We start from the raw sequence: 27,940 nt of genomic DNA on the forward strand, positions 1-27,940 counted from the left end.
AAATCCATCAGGTATTACAGTGCTGTTGGAATGTGTATTGTAAATGGAGACCTTTATTCTGAATTGAGGTGGTAAGATTTTACTAGATTGACGATGCAAGCTATTCAATTCAATTAGCAAATATTTACTGCGAATCTGAGACTCTGTTAGCATTGGAGTTATAGGATTCATAAAGAACCCACAACTTACGGAAAACACAGAAGCTCGAACAATAATTACAATACTTTGGGGTGACTGCTCTTAACATGTGCATGTGGACCTCTTGGGCGGCTGCTAGTGGCTGTGCAGCGCTGGCAGTTGTTTGACATCCTGCAGGATATGGGGAGGCGGCAGCGTGCTGTGGATGGAGTCCACCACAGCCTTTGCACACTGAGTGGAGCTGGACATACTGCTCAATGTCTGTGAGCCTGAGTCGCTCTGTTTGTAGAAGTGGGATATTGATCGCCTTCACTGTGAAGCATTGTCATGTGCATTAGTGATAGTTTGTGTGAAGTGTGTGACTCAGTAGCCACTCAGTGAATCCACCCAGCATCATCATCTTCAAATGTGTGAAGCTACAGAAAAATGCTAAGCGTGCATTGTGCTTGTTATTTTAAATTTGAGGGTTCAAATCGATGGAGGAGATTGACAGCATAAAAATGATGTGATTTCTTTCAGTGTGCAGGTTACCACCCATACCTTGGTTGTGTAGTGATGATGTTAGCAGTTCTTCAGCCTCTTCTGGCAGCTTTCAGACCACCTTTACATCACCCAAGGTACTTCTGGCTTTTATATATAAGTGTTCTTATTGTGAGGATCATTAGTTGACAAACTAATCTCAAATCAAGTAGAATCATTTCGCATTTTATGAAATTCAGTTATATTTACTTTGAAAGGCTTAAACATGTATCTTGAATATGTAATTATTAGGCAGTTAGGGAATTGCCTGCATTTACGCTCTTGGGAATTCATTGCAGTTCTTTCATGTTTAAGAATACTAACTAGTTCTTTACTTTGGTAGAAGGCAATGGTTTAACTGGACTCACTGGAGTATTGGAACAGCTGCTAGAATAATAGCAGGTAAGTAATTGTGATGCCACTTATTCACATATAATTGCTGGTTGTTTAAATTGCCTGTTGTAATTTGGCTTAAGTGATTTTTAGATGCATTAGTAATTATAGTAATTGGTTGTTGAGGAGAAATCAGCCTTAAACATTGAAATCCAGAAAGCAATTTCTAGAAGTAACTAATTATTTCAGTTTTAAATTTAAGATTTTTAAAATGACGTTTAATCTCTTTTTAAAGATTTTTAGTATTTGCCTTTGCCAGTAGAGTACACAATGCTGACAGCAAACACTTAAGCAGATCAAGTTGAGGCTTATTTGTGCATTAAGCTAAGGTAGGCTGTGGGGCTCCCAGCTCTGTCTATGTCCTTTTCACAGAGATGGTGCCTTACAGGAAAGGGTAGTTTTCAAAAGTCCAATGTGATTCCAATATATTTTAATGCCTTTACTATCATGTGTTGCCTAACAACAGTGATACGTTCTGAGAATTGCATTTTCTGAGAATTGGCATTTTGCTGTGTGCAAATGTTGTGCAGTATAATTACACAAGCCTTGCTGCTGTGCCTCCTACATACCCTGCTGTGTGGTGACTCAGTGGGGCTGTTTGTTCTGCCACTGCAGATGTGATTCATCCTGATGGAAACATTGCTGTGTACACATGACTGTAGGATAACCACCTAAGCTGACATTTTTTATAGTCTGGAAATTCATGGACTGGGAAATAGTTACTGTATTTTTTTCCTTTTCTACATTGTAGACTTAAAACTTTTTAAAATTTTGGAGATTGTTTCTTAAAATAGTTGGTAGATAATAATTATCATTTTCTATTTTAACCTTTTTAGTTTAAAAAACATACTAAATCAATGAGTGTTAAAACACTCATCTCAAGAAAAAATAAACTTTAGTGTGTTTTACTTAATATAATACACACATGTGTACACAGAGAAAATTATCTTTCTTGTTGGTAAATACATTAGAATATACATATATAATATGTGTGTACATATAAATTCAGTGGCAGCAATATTCCTGGGAATGGATTTGTCAGGATTGAATCGTTCTGACCCACGGAAAACCTATGCAATGATCGGATTTGTAGCCTGGCATGTTGGAACTGAAATCATTCTGGAGATACATGCTTACCGACTTTCTCGAAAAGGTAACCTTTTTGAAAAGTCCCATTATATAGGAATACTTTCATACAAACACTAGAATATATTTAGCTTCTTTATATTAATAGTTAACTGTTATATCATAGATCACTAAAATTTTCTGCTGTGATTTCTTAGCCAGTGGTAGAAATTGTGGAATTTTTCTGCCTTTGCTAGTCTTACTCATATTAGAAGTTATGAATAATATAAGGGAAAAAATTTTAAATTTCAGGGAAGAAGTTTCCTTTGTCAGTAATTTTTGCTTTGCACTCTGGTCTGACTTGGAATTGTACACACTGAAAGCTTTCAGGTGTTAGTGTGTGGAACTGAAAGAACCCAGCGATGGAGGAAGAGGTGCTTAATGTCAATACAGGCCAGAGCTGTGGATCAATTTTACCTACTTCATAAACTTACTGTGTACTGTCAATTAAGTTGCATTGGACAGTCCCCACTGCACCCCCCTTCCCCACGGTCCCCCACTGTCCCCCACTGGTAGCCTCAATTCTTTTTTTAAAAAAATATTTGAAAATTTATTGATACGTAAAAGAATTGGGGCATAGTGCAGGGACTGAGCAGAACAAGTAGATTGACTGAAATCCACTGCTGAAGGGAGCAGTGGGGGAGACTGAAAGGTCTGCTATGTCCTGTGGGTCAGCTCCCTGGCTGGGACTGGCTGTTGCTTGATAACATGAGACTTTAACCCTTGCACCACCAGGGAGCCCATGTAGCCTCAATGGCAGTCAGATTTCTAAGACTTGTTTGGTTTAGTTTTGTCTGCTCCTTTGTTTTATTTCCCTGTATTCCACATATGAATGAAACTACCCAGTGTTTGTCTTTTTCTTTTTGGCTTCTTTCACTTAGTATAATCCTCTCCAGTTCTATTCATGCAGTCACAAATGGCTGAATAATATTCCCTTGTATTATATCATTTTTGGTTCTTGGTTAGGTTACATAAACAGACTTCCAAAAATCACTAAATTACGGGTTTCTGTTTAAAATTCATATATACTTAAAATTCATATACACTTAAAACTTGAATTGTTAGAACTTTGATATTGGTGTTTATTGGCTAGAAGAGGAGGGTATATTTTGAGTCTTGTGCACTTTATCTTATCTCAATTTGGGAGAGTCGTAAGTATGCAGGAAGTTTATAACACTGGTAATTTGAAGTGGGAGAATGTGCACCCAGAAAACACTATAAACCAGGGCTTTTATTTGAAAAGAGTTAGTTGACCTGAACTGGTCCACCCACGATGGAAATCTGTGTGAAAGACGCTCATATTACTCAAAATGGAGCTGCTATTTGACCCAGCAATTCCACTCCTAGGGCTTTACCCAAAGGACACAAACATTACTTTGAAAGGAAACTTGTGCCCCTGTGTTTTTGTAGCACTATTTACAATAGCTAAGATATGGAAACAGCCTAAATGTCCCCAAACATAACTGGATCAAGAGTATGTTGTATTTATTCACAGTGGAATACTACTAACAATCAAAAAAGATAAACTCTGCCATTTACAGTGAAATGGATGGAGCTGGAAGAGATTATGTTTAGTGAAATAAGTCAGGAGGAAAAAGAAAAATATTGGATGGTCTTGCTTACAGGAGGAATACAGGGAAACTAAACAAAGGGTCCAAAAAAATAGACAAAGCTGGCCCTCCCTGATGGCGCAGCGGGTTAAAGCATAGCACTGAGAATCTAAAGCTGCTTCCGCATGAGTTCGATTCCCACCTGCCCCGGAGGTGACCACATGGCGTGGCAGACCTCTCCTGACCCGCCTGCTGCTCCCCTCAGCAGTGTACTTCGTCGATCTGCCTGTTCTGCTCCCCACTCTGTCTCTGGTGAAGCCTCTCACTGCCCCTGAGCCTCTGGCCTGTACCCCAGTTCTGTATGAACAAATAAATCTTAAAAAAAAAAAAAAATAGACAAAGCTAGCAGGTAAACATTAATTCCCAGATATATGAAACGGGTAGGGAAAAGGAGAGGGGGTCAAAATGGAAGGAAAGCACACAAGAGATTGTGCAGGACCATTTACGGGTCATGTGCTGGGAATTTTACGGGCATTGTAACTGAGCAGAGAAGTCAAACATTACACAAAAATGAACAACAATGTTAAAGTTGGATTGCCTGCATACCCACTGGTCTATACTTTTGTTGTTCTTGACAGTTGAAATATTGGATGACACCAGAATTCAGATTCTTCAGTCATTTTCTGTAGCTGAAGCAGAAGTAAGTTTTCCTTTCTTATTTATTGATACTGTAATGATAATAGTTTCTTTCATAACTCATTTTTTTTTCTTTCAGGGTCATGCTTTTAAAAAGGCAGTGTTAGCAATTTATGTCTGTGGGAATGTGACTTTTCTCATCATATTCTTATCTGCAATCAGCCAACTATGAACAAGCAGAGACCTTGACTTTTTGCAGACCAGGTGATAAGCAAACAAACAAACAAACAAACAAACAAACAAAACTTGAAGCTTGTGCAACTGACTGCTGGAGCAGATTTGTGAATTCTAATTTGGAAAACCTGATCCTGTCAATAGAGGAATTCTGAAGTCTGATCGTTAGAAATCAACATTCAACAGGGTCCTGTGGACCATAAGCTGATAGCAAACCTTTATGTATAATCTTGCCTTATAGTAAAAGCTGTAATTAAGGGGAATTGACCCTTAAATATTTTCTTTGCTGAGTGAGATTTTAAGAATGCTAGCATTTAATAAAATAAACATTACTATTTGGAAAACAACAAAAATGGCATTAGGACAAAAAGGAGATTGTATTAAGATAAATGTTCTTTGAACTATAAAGGTGCTAAAATTTAAAGAAAAATTTATTTTTACTAGTTTATCTGAATGGTTTTTCTTAGGACTTATAGAAAAACTGTGTTGTTCAGCCCAGTTATTTTTTGCAAGTCTTTTGCTATATGTATTTTGTTACTTTTCTGGTAAAGGTAGCAGTAGGGCTGAATCTATTATAGGTCTCATTAATATTTAAAAATATGAAATTGTCATTTCTTTCTTAGCAATGAAATGCAAGGATGCATCTTTGGCTTAAGGACTATTTTTTATATACTCAGCTGCAGTGTTGAAATGGCATTTTAAATGTTGGTTGTTCTCATTTTAAGAGTTAAATTCTAGTCTGGGTATTGTAGACTTGCATTTCATAATTAATAAAATTTTATCTTGTGAACCTGCCTAACAGTTACTGATCTTCTTTGTGAAATAAAATGGGTGTATTTATTTGTTCGATGTTCTGATACTATAATGTATTAGGTTAATTGGTTTTTTTTTCTATTCCAAGAATTTATCTTACACCGGGGCCTCATATTTGCTATAAGGACTCTTAGCCAGTGGGTGGCGCTGTAACACCAAAGGAAAGCCTAATTCCTGTTTGCCTTCGCTGTGATGAATTTTAGGATTTAGATAATGTCATGGGATGGCATTTCCTTTCCTTGCACCAATTCTTAATCTTTATTTGAACAATTTGTGTGTGTGTGTGTGTGTGTGTGTGTGTGTGTGTGTGTTGATGGTGGTGTCAGGTTTATTGGTAAAAAATTGAAATTAGGGATTAGGGACCAGTATTGTTATTTTCCGGTTTCATTTCTATTTGTTTTCTAAACATGATTGTCTATATAACAAATGTTTTACATTTCCCTTTACATTTCTCTGACCTCATAATAAATTAATGTAGTGAGGAATTAGTGTAGTGATCTGAGGCAAAAGAAACAAGCAAAAATGAACAATTTAAAAATAAACATATTTAGGAGGCATTTATTTAGGTGCTCTTTCTGATTCTGTTCTAATTTCTGCATTGCCTAAGAACCCAATACATATCTGTTGTAAGAAAAAGGTCCAGCTGTATGTCCTACATCTTTTACTGGGTAAATAATATGGAAATTTTGTTTTTGTTCCTTAGGTGTTTGTCTTAGTAGCTTAGGTTTTAGATGTATACTTCCTGTGTTAATATTCTATAATTGCAGCTTACTTGTAGCCTAAAAATTCCTTTTGAATGTTTTTGTTTAAAAAACTTTTTAGTGGGCCCTCCCTGGTGGGAGGTTAAAGCACAGCACCAAGCAACTAAAGCCATTTCTGCATGAGTTCGATCCCTGCCTGCCCCGGAGGTGATCCTCCCGGCACAGCAGACCTCTCCTGGCCGGCCTGCTGCTCCCCACAGCAGTGCACTTCATCATTTGGCCTGTTCTGTCCCCACTCTGTCTCTGGTGCGTCCTGTTACCACCCCTGCAGCTCTGGCCTATACTGAACTTTTTAGTATAGTAAATTAAAAATATTCTAAAATATTTTCTTCCAGTTTTCAATTATAATGGGCTTAAAGATGAATGTTTCTCTTAGTAAAATATATCCTATATCTGATAAAAATAATTATGTACAAGATGAGCTTTGGAGTGTTCGATTTTCACATATGTGGACTTGGTAGATTTCCAGTGCCATGGGGAAGCTATTTTAATTTTTTAATTGAATCATCTGTTTGAACTATTTTAATTTATCATCAGTTGATAGATGAAAAATTGTCAAGTCTTTGTAATTTAATCTTAATAAACCAAATATTTTTAGTAATACCAGATTATGATCTTCTGCTCATAGATGATTGAGACCCACAAACTGAAAATGCCTATTATTTATTTTCTTATATTTTTCTTCTTATTTCTGTAATAAACAATATGGGTGGCTTCAAATATATATTTTTTAATAGAGGTGATTATTAAATTCAGTGCCTTTTTATCATCAGCAATATTGCTAAATACAGCGAACAAAATTGTAGGTTTTTTTAAAAGATGGATTCCTCTATAAAATAAAAAATAATCGTTATTTTTTTATTTACCTAGTTGCATCAGGACTTTGACGCTAAGGGTTGGTAAGTGAAACTCATGCCTTCCACATCCCGCGCCTGTCCATGTTGCAGTAGAAAGGGCAGATGCCGCAGATGCCAAGTAGGAAGCTCTAGGGGCGCATAGAACTCTTGGCTGAAATCCTAGTTATCTGTATACTTTGGTGAAGCAAGGAAAAAAAAAGAACAAAGGCCCTTGTTTCAGATAATCCATTACAGTGGGAATGAAAAAAAGGATTCTTCTGAGCTGTTTTCAAATCAGATTAGGGCACATACTTTCCCTGCCTTTGCCAAGCCCCACCAGGCTCTCTGGACCCAGCTCACTGATGGCTGCCTGTGTGAGATGCCCTTCTTTCCCTCTCTACCTTGTAAAAGTGGGTTGATTATGTCTCCCTGCCTTCAGTCATGGAGCCTTTCCTGACTGGCTCTCTAACAGGCTCTCTTCTTGACCTTGACACCTTCATAAATGTGTTGGTAGTAAGCTGGGAGGCAGTGGATCTGTAAGTGAAAAAGCACCTGGAACTTGGAAGTGGAGTTGAAACACCTGCATATGTATATTTGCTCATTAATTTACAAGTTGCATGACCTGGGCAACTCATGCATCTTCTGAGACTCCTTCCTTTCTTCTGTCAGTTCCCTCTAATGGAGCCGTTTTGGGAAAGACTAAATGATGCAGCAAAAGTTGCTGGTACATATTGTTGATGATGCCATTGCCATTTATTCATGCAAAAATTTAAAAGTTTTTACAGATAAAATTATACATTTTATAAACAATTATATGTTCACAACCTTGAAAACATACTAAGTAAAGTACTAGACATAAAAAGGACAGCTACTTTATTTATTGAGGTTATTAGGTTGCTTACATTCCTAGAGACAGAAAGTGAAATGGTGGTTACCAGAGCCCCATGGGAAAGGGGAGAATTGGGAGTCACTTTATTGGGTTCAGAGTTTCTCTGTGGAATGATGAACTAGGATGGAACTGGAGAGTGGTGATGGTTGCACAATACTGTGAATATATTTAATCCACTGAGTTGAACAGTTAAAAGCAGTTTAAAGGTAAATTTTATGTGTGTATATTTTACCACAGTGGAAAAAATGTGATGTACCTAGTAGCACTATTCAGAATAGCTAAACAATGAAAATAGCCCACATGCCCATCAACAGTTATAAATGAATGAACAAATTATAGTACCTACATGTAATGGATATGAAGGATTGATACATGCTGCAGCCTTCAAAATATTACATGAAGTGAAAGAATTCAGATGCAAAGTTCATATATTTGATGATTTCATTTGCATGAAATATACAGAACAGGTAAATCCAGATCTTACCAGGATCTTGTGGAAGGGTTGGAGGGGGATAAGGGTGGTTGTTTAATAGGTATAAGGTTTTATTTTGGAGTTATGAAGTTATGAAATGTTTTGGAAATAGAGGTGGTTATACATGGTGCATGTAAGGAATGTCACTGAGTTGTCTACCTTGAAATGGTTATTTTATTATCATGTGAATTTCAGCTAAGTAAAACAAGTATTTGTCTTATTACTGCTTTTAGATTATATTGTTGGGCGGAAAGACCTGGGGATTTTGTAAGTCATGAGCTCAATATCAGCTTAATTTGTTTATCAAGGATTAGTATAATTTTATATTATACCAATTTCTAAATAAAGAGATCAAAGTTCTCAGTATGAAAGTTAGAGGTGTGTTGTAACGCCTAAAGATTTAAAGCAAGATATATAAGGTTTATATATATATATATTTGTGTGTGTATATATGTATATATACACACAAAAAAAAAATAACCAAGAGTAATTTTTACAACAAATTGTATTGGATCATTACACAAAAGGAAAGCAAACAGTCATGAATCCATAGATTTAAATTGATGATTCAATAAATAAATGGAGAAATATATGCAGAAGAATTTGAAATTAAAACAAAATTATTTTATTTATTTATGCATATAAGAACTGGGGTAGAGGCCAGAGGTGCACGGGTGGTGAGAGGATTCACCAAAGACAGAGTGGGGAGCAGAACAGGCAGAATAACCGAAATACACTGCTGAGAGGAGCAGAGGGTAAGACAGGAAAGGTCTGCTGCACTATGTGGGTCACCTCCCTGGCCAGGGGCTGAACTGCTGCCATGGCTGCTAATAACTTTGTAGTACTGAGACTTACCCTCTTATGCAATGAGGGAGTCCCAGAATTTAAAATCTTTTGTGTTGATAGTCTCCCTTTAAAAAGAGAACTTAACTCCTTAAATGGGGCTGTGTTGGAAGGAGGGAGCAAAGAATAATTTCACAGCAACGAGACCTGACAAACATTAGCCAGGTGATCAAGCTCAACATCAGCACTGATAAATCATGTTGAAAGTGTGTACCCTTGGTATGTTGTGGTGAAATTGGCACGTTACATCTGTGGTCATCTTCCTTCAAGTTCACAACCCCAATCTAATAATGATGGAAACATCAGACCATTTGCAATAGAAGACACCCTATAAAAATACATGACCAATCATTTTTGAAACTATTAAGGCTATCAAAAACAAAGAAATTGAAGAGCAGTTGCAGCCTGGAGGAACCTAAGGAGACTTTACAACAAAGTAGGAAGGCTTCCTATATGGGATCCTGGAACAGGACAACTAAGGTAAAGACTGAGGTAATCTGAATAAACTTGAGAACTCTGGTTAGTGGTATGTATGTACACTGGTTCACTAATTACCACAATTATACTGTATTTATGTGCAATGTTAATAGGAGATCCAGGCAGGGGGTACATTAGAGCTTTGCATTGTGTCAGTTTCTTGTCATTGTAAAAATGTTCTTAAAGATAATGTTTAATACAGCTAGCTGTGACTATGGGAACTGTTCAGAGTGTGTGTCTTCATTTTGGGGAAGAGAGTGAGATTTCTGAGTAAAAGAAGAAGCTACATGTTACTAGATAGAGACATAGTTTGGTTGCTTAAACATTTAAATGTAGGATAAATGTAGAATAAATAAGAAAGCTGAATTTAAAACATGTGGACTGTGCCAGTTGTCCATTTTATGCTTCATGTCTAAATCTCCTGTCCTGACTTTGACCCTGACCTTGTAAACATCTCTCCTTTGCCTGCTGTTGCAGTGTTAGGCTATGCCAGTAGGAGGCACTGGAGGGACAATAGCACTTTGATATTCATCCAGCACCGGAGCCTGGCTTGGTGTGTACATGGCCATTTTATCTCCTGACTGATCACTTAGGGTTTGTCCTGAGACCCCACTCTGCCTGCCTGGCAACCACTTTCCTAGCAACCTCAGCCCTAGGCCCCAGCACCTGGTGGCCATGAAGAACCATTTCTGTGACATGCTCTTTGTCAAGGGGCTGGCTGACCTGCCAGTCAGATACTGGTCATGTTTCCTCTGACATTACACAGCCTCCTTCACAGATTCCATCTTGTCCGCATCCATCCATCTGTCCATCCATCCATCCAACTATCTGATGTCGTTTTTGGAATGAGTGGGTTTGGAGAGCAGGGAGTCCTTGGGTTCACTCTGGGAAAGATTTCACCAGAGCTCCCTTTTCAGTGGCATGCGGTGAGTCCTCAGGCGAGTTTTTCCATGAGACAGAGATGGTAGTTATTTTTAAAGAGTAGGTTTATTAGGGAAAGGACAGAGGAGTAAAGGACACTTGCAAAGGCACAAGTGGGCAGGAAGAGCTGCCCGGAAAGAGGCCTGCCGAGAGAGGGCTGCTTGGTTGCAGGCCGGCGCCTTAGGAGAGTGGCCTCTGCTGAGGGAGGTCAGTGAATAGAAGTCCTGGCCTGGTCAGGTCAAGGGCAGGTAGGAAGCTGCTGCCGGGAGGAGGGAGAAAGTGGGTGGAAAGAAGCACCTGCATACGGGTGGGCAGAGGACTGCTGTCCTGTGCCAGGGCAGAGACTGCACTGATACAGCCTTTTTCTCTTTGGGAGGGGCTCACTCCTTGTGAGTCTAGGTTTGCTGATTTTAAATAGAAGCTGAGAGGGACAGGGGATCCCATAGTGGGTACAATCTCCATATCTTTACCTTTCACCTTTTTGGGTCTGTGATAGCCACCACCTATAGCATCTGATAACTGCTTTAATCTTGTGCTTTGTAATCTGGGCATTGGCAGCCTAAGGATCTTGGTTTCAATTGCTGAGTAAATGGATATGCTAATCCCTCCTACCCCCAACTCCTGTGAGTCAGTCTTATGATGCTTCCTTTCTATTCCTTCTGCCATCATATCCATCCATCCGATTATTGATTAGGTGTCACACAGTGTTCTAGTAAGCATTTGTGTTCAACAACCCCTCAGAACCAATACCAATGCTTTAATCACAAAAAAAGAACTACAAAGCTGTGCAGGTTTGGCAAGTTACTTATGCTACAGTCAGTTCCTTGTAAGGGAAGGAATAGGAATGGGCTGTTTGTGTGAAGGTGCCTCTCTGAAATGTGAACCTCTATTTCCCAGAATATTCCAGGCCAGCAAAGGAGCTTTTGCTAGAGAACAACCGCCCTTTGTAAACAGCTCCTGTGAGGCTGAAGCTTCACAGGTTAATCCTTGTTCTAACAGCATCTGCTGCTTTTACCTCTCATTACCCTCACACCAGTTGCTAAGATAAGGTCCTACCACAGTCCCACCAGGGAAATTCAAATTTTTGCATGGGGCGGAAACAGACCATGTGACAAAAGAAAGACTTTGCAGGACCTAGGTAATATGCACTAATGTGATCCAGGGGAACATGTGGGTGTGGCCCTCGAGGGTGTTGAACAGAGGTCAGTACAATAGGTACAGTAGGTTAGGATTTGTTGACATGGGAATATTCTTCCAATCTATTATCCTGGCCAGAATACTTAGGAATGGCATGTTGTACACATCCAAAATAGTTTTATTGTTTATTTTAAGAGACATTCTGATCTTCTTACTTTGAATGTTAGAATTCTAGCTTTTTGCAAGATTTTGTCCAAACATCAGACCAGATTTGTGTTTTTTTGAGAATGTGGGTACCCTTCCATCCAACACCTTAGGTCATATTCAGTTACTGCACCATGGGGTTCACATTGAACTGAGTGAAAGATTGGGTAATATTTCAAGAAGGAACATGCCCGTAATCACCTATAAAGTCATGTGCTTTGAAGATAATCCAAATCCAGTCTCCAAATCCCACAACAGTTGCCTGCAATTTTGGATATATGCAAAGGTTTGAAGTCTTTATGAGAGCAATTGAATTGGTTCCTTGGTTGGTCCTAAAGTCTAGTTGTTTTGAGTTGATATGTTTAATGTTTTCTCATCAGAGTTGAAGGTGAATATTTCCATGGCTTCCTATGATCTTTCAGTCTTTGTAGAGCAAAATTACAATGCTAGATAATTGACTACAGGTAGGCTGTTTTAAATAACTTTATTCTTAAATTTAACCAGCTCTTATTAGAAATTCTTTGGTATCAATACAATAAAAATAAAATGGCTGCCCCTCCCCTCCCCATCCCCACTGAATCATGTCAGTAATGGAAAAATGTAATATTGTTTCCCTGTTTTTTTTTTTTTTTTGAAATTTTCACAAATATTGACTACTGTTTATTCACATGACTTAGTGTGGGTACAATTAATTTTTTTTTTGGCTGTCAGAAAAAGGAAGCAAAATATCCAGAAAAGAAATTTGCACAGTTTTTTAGTTTCTTCTCCAAAGGATGGTACATAGATGGTCTGTTTCTCAGATAACTTTTTTCCCCAACTTTGCCATTCTCATCCTTAAAGCTGCAAATAAAAACAATAGAAATAGTTATGAAAATGATCTTAATTTTCACGTTAAATGACCATTTCATAGAATGCAGGAAAGTTTGAAACATACCTCAGATGATTTTATCCAACAATGTGAGCATTGTTTTAGTAGCACAAAAAGATAGTAGAAATAATAAGCTATGGTTAACTTGGGACAGAAGCAGGTTCAGAACTAGAAGGAACCTATTTCTATAAAGATTAGAAAAATTAGTAGAGCAAACACAGCATGACTTGATTAAATATAGAATTCTTGCGTAATTCCATTCTTAGCCATAGTTCCTATAGGTCATGACTGTTTGGTGACTCTTTCTGAGCTACACACTATTTAAAAAAAAAAAAAAAACAGACACTGAAACTGTAATTCATGTTGGGTTATCTTTCAAACCATTAAACCTCGTGATATCGAATGACAAAAATTCTTTATAAATGAAACAAGAATCAGTAATTAGGAGCTGGAATAATTATAAAACATCTTTGTTGAAGCACAAGTGTACTTTCAAATGGTAATTTTTTTTTCTGAGCATATTCCATTGCTCATGGCATATTGGATATAGACACCATTTTTTAAAATGCAGATTTAGAATTCATAACAATCCCTTGATTTTCCTGGGTCCTGCCCTTAACTTTTAGGACTTCAGGGAGCAACTGTTTCAGTCACATCCCAAAAGTTGAGCTGCTTTCAAGGCACTGATAATCACATTCATCTGTAATATGGCCCAAGAATCAGCAATTTAATTGATTATAGAATTTTGTTGGATAAAAAAATTTAAAAAGTGCATCATTCCTTATTTCAGCCATATATTACTACTAAGAAATGAACCTATCTCTATGATATATATATTCACAGATATGAGAGGAATGAAAATCCAATATTGTAAAAACACTATGATTTTTATTGTCACTCTACTTGTCTGTAATTTCATTTAACTCAAGTCAAGAGCATGGTTACCCTGGGAATCTTAAGAGAAATAAGTATTTCTAATAGCAAGGCCAAGAATATTTCTTTGGATTTAGCACCAACTGAGAATTTCTTTTGCTCCATAGCCAGGAAGTCTCCCTACTGCTGTGGGATATTGGACGATAAATTCTGTACTGAAGCAACTGCAGGTGAACTGAAGGTGGAACTTTACAAAGTTCCTACTCCTAGATTTTATGAACCCCTGCCTTGCCCTTATCAAAAACAGAGAGTGAAGGCAAAGTCCATTTTAAGGAAACTTCTTTTAAAAGCTCTCTTACAACTTTGGTAAAGTCCTCCCTACAGTTACACCTCACCTTGAGATTCAGTAAACCAGATGCACCCAGTGTTCTTAAAGGATGTTTACCATACCCAGGATGTAGAATTCTCAGGGGAGGGGAACTCCCGTACCTCACTGTCCCATTGCTTAGAGGGGACTGAGCAATCTAGATTTAGAATCTCCTATTCCTTTTTTTCCTTTTGTTAGTGCTATGGCAAGTAATTGGTGTGAATTCTAAGTGCGTACATGGGACCAGGGCCTGTGGAGGTGGCCACTACATCTGGCTGTTAAGAAGTTGGGCTATTTGCTCTCCTTTTCACTTCTCCTTTGCTCTCTTCTGATCTCGGCCCCCTCTTCCCCTTCAAACACATAGTCTTGGTTGACTGAACTTGGTGGAGGAGAGCTTGTCTCCTTATTCTTAACTTCCCTTGGCTCTTAACGGTTGCTACAGGTTGGCGATTTTGGCACCAAGAACATATGAAATAGCTGCAGCTGAGGTTCTTCACCTCTTCATTCTGAAATGCCACTGACATCTGTCAGAGACGGAGAAATCAGTAGAAGGTATACAAGAGTAGGTTGGTGAGGACTACCAAGGAAGCCAACAGTCTAGGTGGGGTGAACACCAGTGTGTCCCAGTAAAAGCTTGTGGGGGTCACTTATTGGTGGAAGTGTCTGCTACAGAGTTATTTATCATCTCAGAGCATGGCCCTGTTACTGTTTTACTCAAAGAAGGACATTACTTTGCCTGAATTTTCTTGTCACCTCTTAGTCTGTAAAATGTTTGACTAAAAAAATCTTGTCTTTAGGATCTCCAGGTTCCACCTTCCCAGTTTTCTTTCTCCTTCATGCTCTTTTCCAAGTTAAAAATTGTTCTCAGATAAGGCTCTGATAACAATATTTACATTTAGAGGAAAGAGATAAACAATTCGTAACTCTTATAGCAACTAGGAATATTTATAGTTAGTAGGGGACTTAGACCATAAATAAAGGAATTGATTGACATGGCAGATTTCCAAGTGTCAGTAAGCATTAAGTGGGGGGTTGGGGAAGGCGAAAGAGCACACCCTCCCTGGTGCAGCCGAACCTAGGCATGCAGACAGCTCTGGATTCTCTGTATGAGGGTGATGACCCCACACATTAATGCTTCAGGACATACATTAATATGATATTTTTAATGCCCATTAAAAAAAGCCATACGAGGGGGCCCTCCCTCGTGGCGCAAGGGGTTGAAGTGCAGCTCTAAGAAGCTAACCACAACTGCCTCAGCCCGAGTTCCATCCCTGGTGGTGGTGGTGGTGGGGGGTGGACCCACATGGAGCATCAGACTTCTCCTGTCTCACCCACTGCTCCCTTCAGCAGTGTACTTCGTTAATCTGCCTGTTCTGCTCCCCACTCTGTCTCTGGTGAATCCTCTCACCTCCCCTGCACCTCTGGCCTGTGCCCCAGTTCTGTATGCATAAAGAAGTCTTAAAAAAAAAAGCCATATCAGCTCTATAATACACGTGCTGAATTGGAAAGCAGAAATGTAAAACAATATTGTGATGGAAGGGAAGGAATTTGGAGCATTCTGTTTATAAGATGCTTTGATTGATAGTACAGAACTTTGTATTGTTACTTTGTCTGGAATAAGTCTTCCTGTTTTCATTATTTTTGTTCAGTGACATGATTAGTGTTGTCTGGAAACATTAGTCACTTCCTGTCTTTTTCTATGGGGTAAATGTGTGGACATGGTAAGGGGAGAAGGAGTAGGGGTAGACAGAAGGAGCTGGCTTACATCCAAATGCAAAAACGGGAAGCCCTTAGCGGGTAGTATCACTGCTTTTCATCAGAAAGAGTGTGTTGCCCTGTTTGTGTGTGTTGCCCTATTTTTAAGTTTTCTGAGTTGTTTTAAAATGAATTTAAGATGCAAAGTTTGATTAACAAACAAAGCTCATTCTTAAAACAAAGAAGGACTTTGGTTTCAGCCAGCTTCCATTGTGGGGATACACCGTTCAACTCTGATTTAGGAAGATAATATAAGTGTAGGTTTACCAAGAGATTAGAAATTCGTCAGATACTTAAATTTACAATTGGTATGCCTGATTTAACTATTTGGAAAATGGGAGAGAGTCATTCTATTGTGTTCCTGGAAAGCTAAGAATGGTTTACGGGGTGCTGAAGAAAAAGCCTTCCAGAATTGTGCAGGCATTATTTCACTTCTATAGAATAATCAGACTCTGTTTGCTGGATTAACTCAGATTTAGTAGGTATTGCTTTTTAATTGAAATTATTCTATTAAAGACATTTAAAATTGCTGTCTATAATGTGGGTAATTTTACTTAAGTTTTTCTTTAGCCAAAGTAAGTACCACTATTATAACTGATTTTATCTGTTTCCTAGTTACTCTTTATACATGATACCAAAAATATAACAGTCAAGTGATAAGAAGGAATCTAAAATTGATGAGCTACCCCTTTTGTAGAAAAGTGTTATTTTCCAGTCAATGCTAAAAAGCTAGATAGCTATAAAACTTTATAATGATGAATGCAAATATATAAAAAATAAATTTGCTAATTTAGGGAAGACTTTGAAAGTTAATATTATAGATAATGTAAAACAAACTGACATTTTACTTTAGAATAGTAGAGAAACAAGATATAGGAAAGTAATAAAATATCACTGAAAATAAACTTTTTTTTTTCAAAATTAAGGCAATTAACTTATGCAAAAAATCTAAATCACAGCTCCAAATGCAGCTGATATCAGATTCTGATGGGAAAAAATGTGATACTGATGAGCCAACATACGAATGATTGAAAGACATTCACATACAGTACCACACAGGTAGGTGAATTTTGAGTTATGAAGGTCTGTGAGTGTAACATACAAATAAGGCAGCTATTATTTTTAAAATTTCCTTATTTTTCGAAATGACACTTACGGTCAATGATAGCAACAATAACTCAGATCAACAGTAGCACAAACCTTAGAGTGTATTAATCTATGAGATGGTCAGAACAGCTGAAAGCAAGAGGACTTGTTAACCCAAAGAGAAGATTGTCACATCACTACACAGCAGTGGCAAGCTTTGTCATGTTTATTACCTGTTAAGGTTGGGTCCTCAGTTCCATCCCCAGCTAGCTGAACTTCAAGTGGAGAATTCTGGATAGTGCTGCCTAAGTTTTCTTCTTGTTCTTTTAGGGATATGGAATTTTTGTGTGGCGATCTGTGGTTTGTGTTTTCATGGGGTTTAACTTCTGATCTCTTCCTGGGAAGTGGTGTTGGTTTGACAGGCTGGTAAACCTGACTATAGGGAGCTATAGGGTGGTAGGAGGGTTCTTCATCTTCTCCTTCACCTTCCTCCTCTTCATCATCAATCACCACCAGCTCAGCATGGATGACTCCATCATATCCTGTCAGAAGCTTCCTTTCTTCTTCATTGTCTTCTGCCTGCTGATACCCCATGAAGATCATCGTCACAGGTTCTGTGTCTTTCATGTCAGAGGGCAGGGAATGAACAATATTGTATCTAACATCTCCTTCCTCCTGGGCGGTAGGAGAAGCACCTTGGGGTTCTGATTTCCCAACTACGGCTTCACTGAGATTCTGTCTTGCCTTTGGAGAAGGTGAATACCTGCCTTGCATCACATTTGGTTCTTCCCAAGGTGTTGTCGTCCCCTTCTGGAGGGTGTAGGGTGTATCCTCTGTTTGGTGAGTCATCGATCGGGGACGAGGAATCGGCTGACCTGCCCCGATATGGTTGAAGCCGGTGCCGCCCTCTTCTGAAAGTCCATTGTCCATGCTGTGTACAGATTCATTTACATCATTTCCTAGTCCATTAGCTTTCATCTTCATCCTTTCTTGAAAGTTTGGTCCAGGGGATAATTTGTCTCTCTGGGGCGTTGTTGGCCTGTAAAAGGGATTGGCATACACAGGCTCATGATACTCCGTTGGGGACTGAGAGTTTCTCTCCGAAGCTTGTCGTAGAAGTTCCTCAACCTCAACTGTGGCCAGGCCATCAGAGCCGTTGTGTGCTGTTCTCTGATTGGAACTCACTGCATATACGGACTTTCGCCCATCATCATACACCTTGATGCCTGTACCTTTAAAGTCATCGGATGGGAGAGGGATTGAAGACAGGACTGTACTTTCTCCAGTCTTCAAGTCTTTTTCAACTTTAATTTCCATGGCATACAAAGCTGTTGAGAGACAAATTTAAGCTTTGATTACGTTAACATTTTCTCTTGTAAACTAGCCTGCTCGCACAGTGGTTATGTGAAGTATCCCCTTGGGTTTATTTTTATGGGCAGTGTTGTTGTCTAGTTTTTACAACTCTGATTCTATTCATCAATTACATAATGAGCAACACTGTACTGTCCTGGGTTTCAATGGAAGAATATATATGACATGACTGAAAAATGGGAAAGATTGAAAAAGAGAAACTGAGGGTTCTAAATAGTAAAGATTTTCATTGGGGAACCAAAAATATCCTGTTTCAAATGAATAATTCTAACAAGATAGATTTATATACTTTACTCAATGGGACAGATCCAAACTCTCCTTTAGTTAGAAAGGATGTGTCACACTACACATTACAGTCGATTTTATTAAGTTGCACAGGCCAGCAGCCTGTGGAAATTATGGAGAATTTACACAAGGAGGTTGTTTAAAGGTTGAACTGGTGTTGAAGAGGGAGGGTGAGGCTAGAATTGCATGCATTCTCTTTTTGCCTTGCTCTTGAATTTTCAAGCAGAGGAAGAGCTAACAGAGAGAAGTGTTGCTTGTCCTGAAACAACAGGCATGGAGTCAACTGGTTGACTTGGGGGAAGCTGAAGTCAACTTCACAGCCCAGGTAAGATCCCATGGCCAGAAATTTGACCAGGACAATAAGCCAAGAGGCTCTAGGAAAAATCAGTGTGGCAATGCTTCTTCTGTCCCATCTTTCCACCTTTCCTTTTGAGCCCATCTTGCAGGTTTGAACCCATCTTGTATAGCATCTCTCCTTGACTGCCCAATAGTCCCGGGCCTTCCCTGCTTACCCTGGCACACACACTGGCACACACACTTTCCCTACCCCCATCCTCTCACGGTGCATTCTATTGTTTCCCAGTTTTAGGGTCTATTCTTTCTCTTAGACTATCACCTCTGTGGGAGTAGAAATTCTTGTTATTTTTACTTATTTACTGGGTTCTGACTGTGAGAACAGGCCTTGGCATAGGTGTTCACTAAATATTTCTGAATGAATGAATGACTGCTATCTGTGGATCTAGCATTTCTTTTAAATATGAAAGTCAAAGGTTCTCTGTTTACTTGCATATAAGCTGTCATTCTTCCTAGCGGTTTCGAAGTACCATGTTTTATGAAAACCATTCCCCTGTGAGAGTAAATAATGCCTAACTTTTCCAAGGAGAATATTTGCACTTTCCTAAAGGACCTTGGTAACCCAAACGATGATCTACCAGATGGAATATATTGGGAGAAATACTTTTGAGTGAGAAGCTTTGCTTTTGACAGCATCTGTTTCCTTCAGGCTTTTATTGTCTCTGTCCCTAGCTTGTTTGCTAGGAGATGAAATGCAAATAAAAAGGACTGTAACTTCATTATCTTTCCCTATGAAAGTGACTCACCACTCAGGAACTTTGTCAAATGGACCACTACTTAACCTTGAAGCTGAACTGGAGAACCTGCTGTTGAGACCAGATTGCTCTCCTACCTTTTCTGTTTTGCTCATCATCTTCTATCCCTTCATTTCTTTCCTTCCTTAACCTGGAGGGGATGTAGGACTTTGGAAGGTCAGGGATATTAGCATAGATGTCTTCAATTGACTCTGTAAAATTTGTATTAATATAAAATACATTTAGAATATGTTTTTAACAATGGGGAGAATTTCAGTGGCCTTATAATAAAAGACATTGAATAAACTGTTCAAAACATACCTTCTAATGGTTCTTCCTTTTCTACCTTCACAGACTATAAGAAAAAAGAATTCTCTGTGATTATCACAGTTTAAAAAAGAAATTCTAAATGTGGATGTACTTGGAAGAATTATAAATTTTTTGTGGACTCATTTTGGGAGGGAATCAGAGCATTAAAATTAATTATATAAACTCACCCTTATTATGTCTTCTGTTGTCCTCTCAACTGATTTCAATTTCTTTAAAATTGCCTCTTCATTGGTTGAGATTTGCAGTTCAGTCTTTTCAAGATTGTGGATTTCTTTCTCAAGTCTGACAGTAAAAAGATGTATCTTTTATTGCTTAAGACAGCATGAATGCAGTGTTTCTTAGACTTTCTTTGGAATATTGCTTGTATTTCTAATATTAGAAATATTAGAAAACACACCAAATATTAATACTTAGTACTCAGAAGGTGCCAAATAGTTGACTCTGATTTAATAATTTTTAGTTTTAAATTTTTTTGACAAAGGGATATTTAACCGTTGCCCCATTTTCTTCAATTAGTAATATTACTTAAACATGAAGTAGCATGAATCCTTTTATAAAGAGATTTAAGTTTAATGCTGAATCAAACAGAAAAGCACATCCAAATTTATTATGTAGTTTCCAATGTTTCCTACCAAAGTCTCCATATAAAACATTTGGAGAAAATATTGTAATCGTTTTTCCAGCCAGTGAATAACTTAGTCATAATTATTAAACTTGATGTAATAATCATAGCTATTTAACATGTAAAAATCCTGCTCATCCTAACGCTGACAATAACAGTTTAATTTCACAGTCTCCGAAGAGTTGTGCCATTATAATGAGTGGACTGAAGAGAGGCACAATAGACAAAATCCAGTACACTGGTCTCAGCTGCCACAGTTTATAGTTACTATGTGTTTCTGGGGGGGAATCTGGATAAGTAGGACCTGAAGAAGTGTAAGGGAATTATGAGGACCAAGAGACAGACAACTGAAACTTGACTGCTGTAAACGTTCCAAGTTAGTATCTTTTGTTTTTTTTAAGATTTATTTATTTATGCATACAGAACTGGAGTACAAGGGCGGTGAGAGGATTCACCAGACACAGAGTGGGGAGCGGAACAGGTAGACTGACAAAGTATGCAGCTGAGGGGAGCAGCAGCTGTGTCATGTGGATCACCTCCTGGGCCGGGGTTCAAACTCATACTGAAGCGACTGCCGCGAGCTTGCAGTTCTGCGTCCTAACCTGTTGTGCCACCAGGGAGGGTCCCAAGTTAGTATCCTGACTAGTTTTCAGCTGCACATCTGTTGTGTTACCTCCAGGGGTGCCTTGTGACCCAGACCTAATAAAGATAAAAGAGGGCGCTCCCTGGTGGTGCAATGGGTTAGGATGCAGCACTGCATACAGACCACAGTCACTTCAGTGCCACTTTGGTCCCCAGCCCCGGAGGTGACACACATGGCGTGGCAGACCTCTCCTGACCCACCCGCTGCTCCCCTCAGCAGTGTACTTTGTCAGTCGGCCTGTTCTGCTCCTCACTCTGTCTCTGGTGAGGCCTCTCACCACGCTGCATCTCTGGTCTGTATTCCAGTTCTGTATGCATAAATAAATAAATTATAAACAAGATATAATGTAAAAAAAAGGAAAAAAATAAAGATAAAAGAAACCGTAAATTATCAGAAACATTAGTATTATTCCCTTGGGGTGTCCTTTCCCATTCCTGAGACACAGGGGCAGAGCTGATGACCTTTCAGGGAAATTGGGCGGGGTGGGGCACTGGTTTTGTAGTTGGTCCCCTCTTGAGAGAGAGACCCAAGGAAAATGGGAATGCCATGTGATTCTCATCAATGCCCCTAGGTGAACAGGGTAAGAATATGAGATTTAAAGTCTGTTAACCTCATCAAGGTGTCTGCTAACGCATTTTTTGGAAGGCTTTTCAAGTTCCTGTGAAAACTGCATTAATCCGAGTTTGCAGTCAAATGACACTTCATGACATGTTTGTGGAAATCCAATACAAAACCAACACCCCTTCTGCTCTTTATCACTCAGTTACAGCTGACTCTCAGTTAAAGTGGCTAATAAGGAAGCCAGTGCTAATTACTTAGAACCACCAGCCTCTGACAGGAGATGCTTACTGACAGAGCATTTCTTAAAACTCCCAGCTCAATGCAAAACTAAGTATCCTATGTTTATGTGTTATCTGATACTGCTGTATATTATTTATAGACACTAAAAATATCATGAAGAGGTACATGTTAGAGATTTGTTGTTTTAGAAAAATGTTTTTAAAAGATCGGAATCTCAGCGACAGTAATGGGGACGGAGCAATAGCTTTCGAGGACAAGAAACTGACTTCTCCCCACGCTCTTTCATCTTTCAGTGGGCACCGAGGCAGCCTGGCAGGGAAAGGGAGGTCTGACACCTTCCAGCTAGATAATGCACCACATATTTTGGTGGTTGACTCTTTTCAAGGAATGTAAAAGAAAAATTGCAAGGGCCACCTCCTGTAGGGTAAATGAAGATAACTCAGGCTTCGGAGCCATTGACCTCAGTGGCTATCTCCCCAGGCCTTGAATGCAGGAGGCGCTTGGGAGCATGTGCTCAGGGCACGCGTGCCTGATGGTGGACATCTGAAATGTGGGGTGGGCAGGCATAGTGGGTGCACCTGAGCTGAGAGACTGAGCATGTCAGGGCGGCGTCACTGAGGGCGGCAAGAGTGGTGGACAGCGTCAGAGAGACCACAAGAGAACAGAACAAACCCAGAGAGAGTGAAGCTTCGCCGGGGACTCGGAGGCCTCCCAGCCTGCTCTGCACCTGGCTGCCTCACTACAGATGAAATAGAAAGATCATTAGAAGCCTGAAAAAGCCACTGAGGCTCAAGGGTGCTCCCGTTCTTGTCTGCTCGGACCGTACGGAATGGGCTCTGTGTCTTGCTGGCGCTACAAACCTTTGTGTATCTATCAGGGTCTCAATTCCCCCCCTCAACGGCCACTCCCCCCTCCCCCCAGGATATAAACTATCTGGAGGCATTTTTGGTTGTCACAACCCGAGGAACATTACTGGCATCTAGCAGGTAGAGGCCAGGAAAGCTACTCAACATCCTTCACTGCTCAGGATGGTGCACCCCGCCCCCCCTCCCCCACCTCCCCGTGCTTATCTGACCCCCGAGCCAGCAGTGCCAGTGTGATGAAGCTGGCACAGGTGCTGAGCACCTGTGGCACTGCCTGGTCTGGTGCAGGTGCTGGAGACGTGCTATAGAAGGAGGATTTTAGTATCCATCCCTTGGCTACTTATACTTTTTTTTCTAATTATTTTTGTCCCCCACTTAAAATAGAGAATCTAAATTTACTGTTTGTTGAGTGGAATTTAATCATGCCAATTTGAATTGAAAATTATCATTCTGGTTAAGTTGCTCTTCAATTCTCTCTCTCTCTTGAGTTATTTTCATTTTTTTTTTTTCTGACAGTGGTCATAGTTAAAAGGATATCTACTCTCATTTCAAGTTCAAACAAATGTAGGGCTTAAACAAGGAGTTTATAGCGAATCCTGTTTTGAAGTTTTTGGATGAAGACAAAGACGCAGCATTTAGTATGACATATTATGTATATACAATATGTTTCCCCAATTCTTCACTTAAATTGGCTAAATGTATGTAGTCACACATAAGTTTACACATCCATATAGATTTATACACGCACATATATATATATATTTATGCATGGATATACAATTTTGTTTCACATACACATGCAAAACTAAATTTTTTTCTCCCTGGAAAACTTTTGAAGAGGTTGCTGGGGGCTAATTCTCTAACCTTCACCTGCTTATCGCTCAGCAGATGGGGTAGAATTTCCATAAGCGCTGCCTGCCCATCTGTAGAAGCTATTACCTTTCCTAATGGGAATTGAGCGCTAAAAAATGCTGATTCAGTTTGGTGAGAAACAGGTGGCAAGAAAGAGAAATAACTTTCTTGGTGCCTCCTGGGCTGTTAGGTGGGGCCTGAGGGATGGGTTGGTAGTTCTCACAATTTTGGAGAGATGGTGTGCAGGCATCCTGTGCCAATTTAGATAAGCAGCGTACATGGAAAAGGATTTGTAATGCTATCCATTATTGGAATCTTTCTTCTCCTTGCCTATTTGCTGGGGGAAAGGAGGCTATTTTCCAGTATTCCCTAGGTGAAAACAGGTAGCTTTCATTTCATGTACTGTTCTAGTAATAACCTCTCTTAATCGTCACGAGATAATGTCTCCAATTTCAACATGCAATTTTTTTTTTGTCTTAGTAAAAGGACAGCAGCACATAAACGCTGGATACACCAAAAGGGGTTATTTTAGAAGGCAATTTTTCTGCTGGTAAGGGTCCATTTATCTCTTTCAGTTTTGGGTGGAGTTAACAAGGACTAACAACCTGATTTTGCCAATAAGAGCTAAACAGACCAGAACTCAGGACAAAAAGAAAAATTAAAAGTGTATGTCCTACTTTGTAGCACTTCACTGTCACAACTATAACATTTCACACATACTAAGCTTTGACCCTACACGGGCGTTAGACGAATGCATTCTCACAACAGCCCCCGTGAGGACTGTTACCAGTTCCACTGGACAGATGATTGGGTGCCCACCTGGAAAGGCACCTGGCCTGGAGGTGGACGAGTAGCTTCTGGAGAGACAGACTTTGAAATCCAGTCCCTGTGACAGAGCCTAAGCTTTGAACTCCCTTCTAATTAGCTACCATGGGAACAAAACTTTTCAAAACGGGTTCTTAGGAACTGAGAAACAACATTATTTGCCCACTATCATTTCTTCCTTTCTAATAATAAAGACAGTGAAGATTGAAAGCCTTGCAGGGGCCCATCAACATGTCAAGGTGCTGATTCATTACACAGAAAGGTAATATTTCTAACTTATAGTGATTTTGTTCGACTGGGAATTTCTCTTTCTATTGGATGGTCATCCTCACCAGGATTAAAGTGAAAATTTTATTATTATTATTATTTATTTTTTGTTTTGGCTGCTTGAGTTTGGCTTTTGGTAGGAGTTCTTAGAACAGTTTCTTTTTAAGAATGAGGAGTTCCTAAGCAAGTGCCACTTTATAGTGAAACTTTCTTTGCTTGTATGTGGACTGTTGAGAGTAATGGAGGCTTTAGGTCTTAAGTATAAAGCTGGCTAATGCAACTTGATTATAATACTGCAGCTTGAATGTAATCCCCAATGCTATGTTTGAAATGAATTTATGACTGGCTTTGAAAGGAGTGATGAATGACTCATGTCTTGGTAGCCTAAACTCTAATTATAAGCGAGGACTACACCCAAGACAGGGTCCGCTGCTCTGGGATGGCACCCAATGCAGACACACTGATGGGAAGTGGTAGAAGCATGATCCCCCTCCCACCTCCAGTTAGACAAAGAAGGATCCAGTTTCTAAAAGAAACTGGATCAACACACGAAAGTGCTGAGTCATCACATATAAAGGTTATATTTCTCTCCTAACATTCTTTAGAGTTGAATTCACCCTGGCAAGGTGAGCAATTGTAACCCTTGATTCTTTTCTCGGGTTAGATATTCCCTTTCTGAATCTTAGGGGGACAGGAGGCAGATTGTGGTTTACCTTGATTTTAGGAGTTTTTGCGTGATTGTCTACTTTTCCCTTCAGACTATACCCATGGAAACAGAAAGTGAGTCTAAACAGAAGCCAACACACTTGGCTTAATTACTGCATCAGTTTTCTTAGCTGGGGAAGAAGACTATTATTCACAAAGGGCTGCCTTTGAGAAGGTAGGTGAGATAATGTTTGTAAGCCTCTAGCACTGGGTTCGACATAGAGGTGTTTCTCAATAACACGGAGTAACCTCTTTTTCTTCCGAGTAGGCTAGGGGGAGGGAAGTTATCTCTGAACTTCAGTGATAGTGAAATCCTATCTGGTCCCTTTGGGGATTTGAACTTCAAGTATAATAAAAATGATTTTAGAGCAAGCACGGTGCTAACATAGCTTCAGAGGCCCCTCTGTCCTTAAATACTGCTTGAGACTGAAATCCCAAAGTGTTCCAGTATTATTAGAATTTTCATAATATTTGTAGGGATGATAATCTATTTAATATAACTTATTTATTTGATGAGTGTTGTCTGTTTAATAAATGGAAAAGTATGCCAATCCATTTTGACAATCTGCTAATGCCCCCAAAACCATTCCTCCTGTTCTTTATAGTAACACAAGTTAGATGTGTCTCCCTGGCCACCCTGCTATAGTCTATGTTTATCTGACTCCACTGCATTGAAATGATGCCATGTGATGAAATTCTGGCCAGTAAGATATTGCTAGAAGTGACCACTGCAATTTTCAGGCAATAACCATAAAATGGGGCTATTTGCTTTTCATTTACTTCTCCTTCCTAAATTGGGACGCAGATGTGATGGAGGTGAACTATCTGACCAAATTGCCTAGGGTGTCACTCAGGGGCTACAAAGCAACAGACCCAAAGGCACAGGGTCTCTTGACAGCTCAAGTGATGTTGCTGCTCCCTTGTGCTGGAAGTTTTCCCAGTTGGGGTTTCTTTTCTTTTTCTTTTTAAATTTTTATTATCTCTATCTCTATCTATCTATCTATGATGTTAAATATATACATATTATATATATTATATATATATATTTATATATATTAACATCATTTTTCATTTTTATACAGTGTTTCCTTTTTCCACCACTTGTTTCCCTGTGTGCCATCACCCATCACCTAAGTTCTTTGTGCTTTTCCCACCCGTTTTGATCCTACTCCACCCCCACCCCCACCCCACAGAATGTCTCTGGTTTATAGTTGTCTGTTAATTTTGATATTTACTTTATTATAATTTCTTTTCTTCCTCCCCACCCCACCCCCATCCCTTATTTGGATCCTTTACATTCCTCCTAAGAATGAAAACATCTGTTTTTTTTTTTTCTGGCTTATTTCACTGAGCATAATCCCTGTTGCTGCAAATGGCAAGTTTATCTTTTTTTTGATTGCTGAGTAATATGCCATTGTGTGTATGTGTACCACATCTTCTTAATCTGGTCATCTAATTGGAGGTTCCTCAAACTGCTAAAATTGGAGCTTCCATATGACCCAGTAATTCCACTCCTAGGTATTTACCCAAAGGACTCAAAAACATTCATTCAAAAGGACAACTTCGGGCCCTCCCTGGTGGCGCAGCGGGTTAAAGCACAGCACTGAGAATCTAAAGCTGCTTCCGCATGAGTTCGATTCCCGCCTGCCCCGGAGGTGACCACATGGCGTGGCAGACCTCTCCTGGCCCGCCCGCTGCTCCCCTCAGCAGTGTACTTCGTCGATCTGCCTGTTCTGTTCCCCACTCTGTCTCTGGTGAAGCCTCTCGCCGCCCCTGAGCCTCTGGCCTGTACCCCAGTTCTGTATGCACAAATAAATAAATCTTTAAAAAAAAAAAAAAAAGGACAACTTCACCCCTATGTTAATTACAGCACTATTTATAATAGGTAAGCTATGGAAACAACCCAGAAGCCCAGTTAGAATTTTTATGTGTGGGAGAGAAATGAACTTTTAAAATGTTGTTTAAGCCACTGTTGTTATACAGCATCAAAACCTAGTATGCTAGCTATTCTATAACCTTATAAGGACTGCATCTTAATATGAATGATTTTATGAGGTTTCTACATCATTTTGTTTTTATTGATTTGCAGAATTACTCATTTGTGTCTTGCATTTCAGGTAGTTATCCAGTAAAAATAAAAAATGAATTAGTCTTTGCTCCCAGTGGGTAAGGAGTTTACATGTTTCTAAATGATATATCAAGTCTAACATGGTTTGCATTGTTATTAGCTAGATAATATTGAATAACTGAGGTTTGAAGTGAAAAAAAAGGTCTTTGCTTTTATATTTTAATCATAACTCTTCTGACAGTGTAGTTGATGTGATTCACTGCACCTATTTGATGACTTCAATCAGGTAATATCAACTGCAGTGAGTTATATATATATATATA

At 39.2% G+C, this 27,940-nt stretch overlaps 2 protein-coding genes across 3 annotated transcripts in view; one reads left to right on the plus strand and one right to left on the minus strand.

Moving 5' to 3' along the window:
* FRRS1 (ferric-chelate reductase 1) overlaps positions 1-5,349 on the plus strand; it is a 32,095-nt gene extending 26,746 nt beyond the window's left edge. The window contains exons 11-15 of the mRNA XM_012730058.1: positions 658-755; positions 1,001-1,059; positions 2,060-2,203; positions 4,364-4,425; positions 4,501-5,349. Of these exons, the coding sequence (XP_012585512.1) occupies positions 658-755; positions 1,001-1,059; positions 2,060-2,203; positions 4,364-4,425; positions 4,501-4,593 (456 nt within the window). The 3' untranslated portion in view covers positions 4,594-5,349. The remainder of the gene's footprint in view (positions 1-657; positions 756-1,000; positions 1,060-2,059; positions 2,204-4,363; positions 4,426-4,500) is intronic.
* Positions 5,350-12,560: 7,211 nt separating this feature from the next.
* PALMD (palmdelphin) overlaps positions 12,561-27,940 on the minus strand; it is a 45,414-nt gene continuing 30,034 nt past the window's right edge. The window contains exons 4-9 of one of the 2 annotated variants that reach the window (XR_001145842.1): positions 20,139-20,253; positions 19,963-19,996; positions 19,740-19,853; positions 17,131-18,225; positions 12,883-13,001; positions 12,561-12,788 (exon numbers count right to left, since the gene is read on the minus strand). Coding sequence is in view for 1 of the 2 variants with exons in the window: in XM_012730163.1 (XP_012585617.1) it covers positions 12,745-12,788; positions 17,131-18,225; positions 19,740-19,853; positions 19,963-19,996; positions 20,139-20,253 (1,402 nt within the window). In the remaining variant the exon portion in view is untranslated. The remainder of the gene's footprint in view (positions 12,789-12,882; positions 13,002-17,130; positions 18,226-19,739; positions 19,854-19,962; positions 19,997-20,138; positions 20,254-27,940) is intronic. The other variant, XM_012730163.1, reaches the window with a different exon arrangement.

The sequence above is a fragment of the Condylura cristata genome, unplaced genomic scaffold (assembly GCF_000260355.1).
Source record: "Condylura cristata isolate star-nosed mole 26May11 unplaced genomic scaffold, ConCri1.0 scaffold00026, whole genome shotgun sequence".
Lineage (NCBI taxonomy): Eukaryota > Metazoa > Chordata > Mammalia > Eulipotyphla > Talpidae > Condylura > Condylura cristata.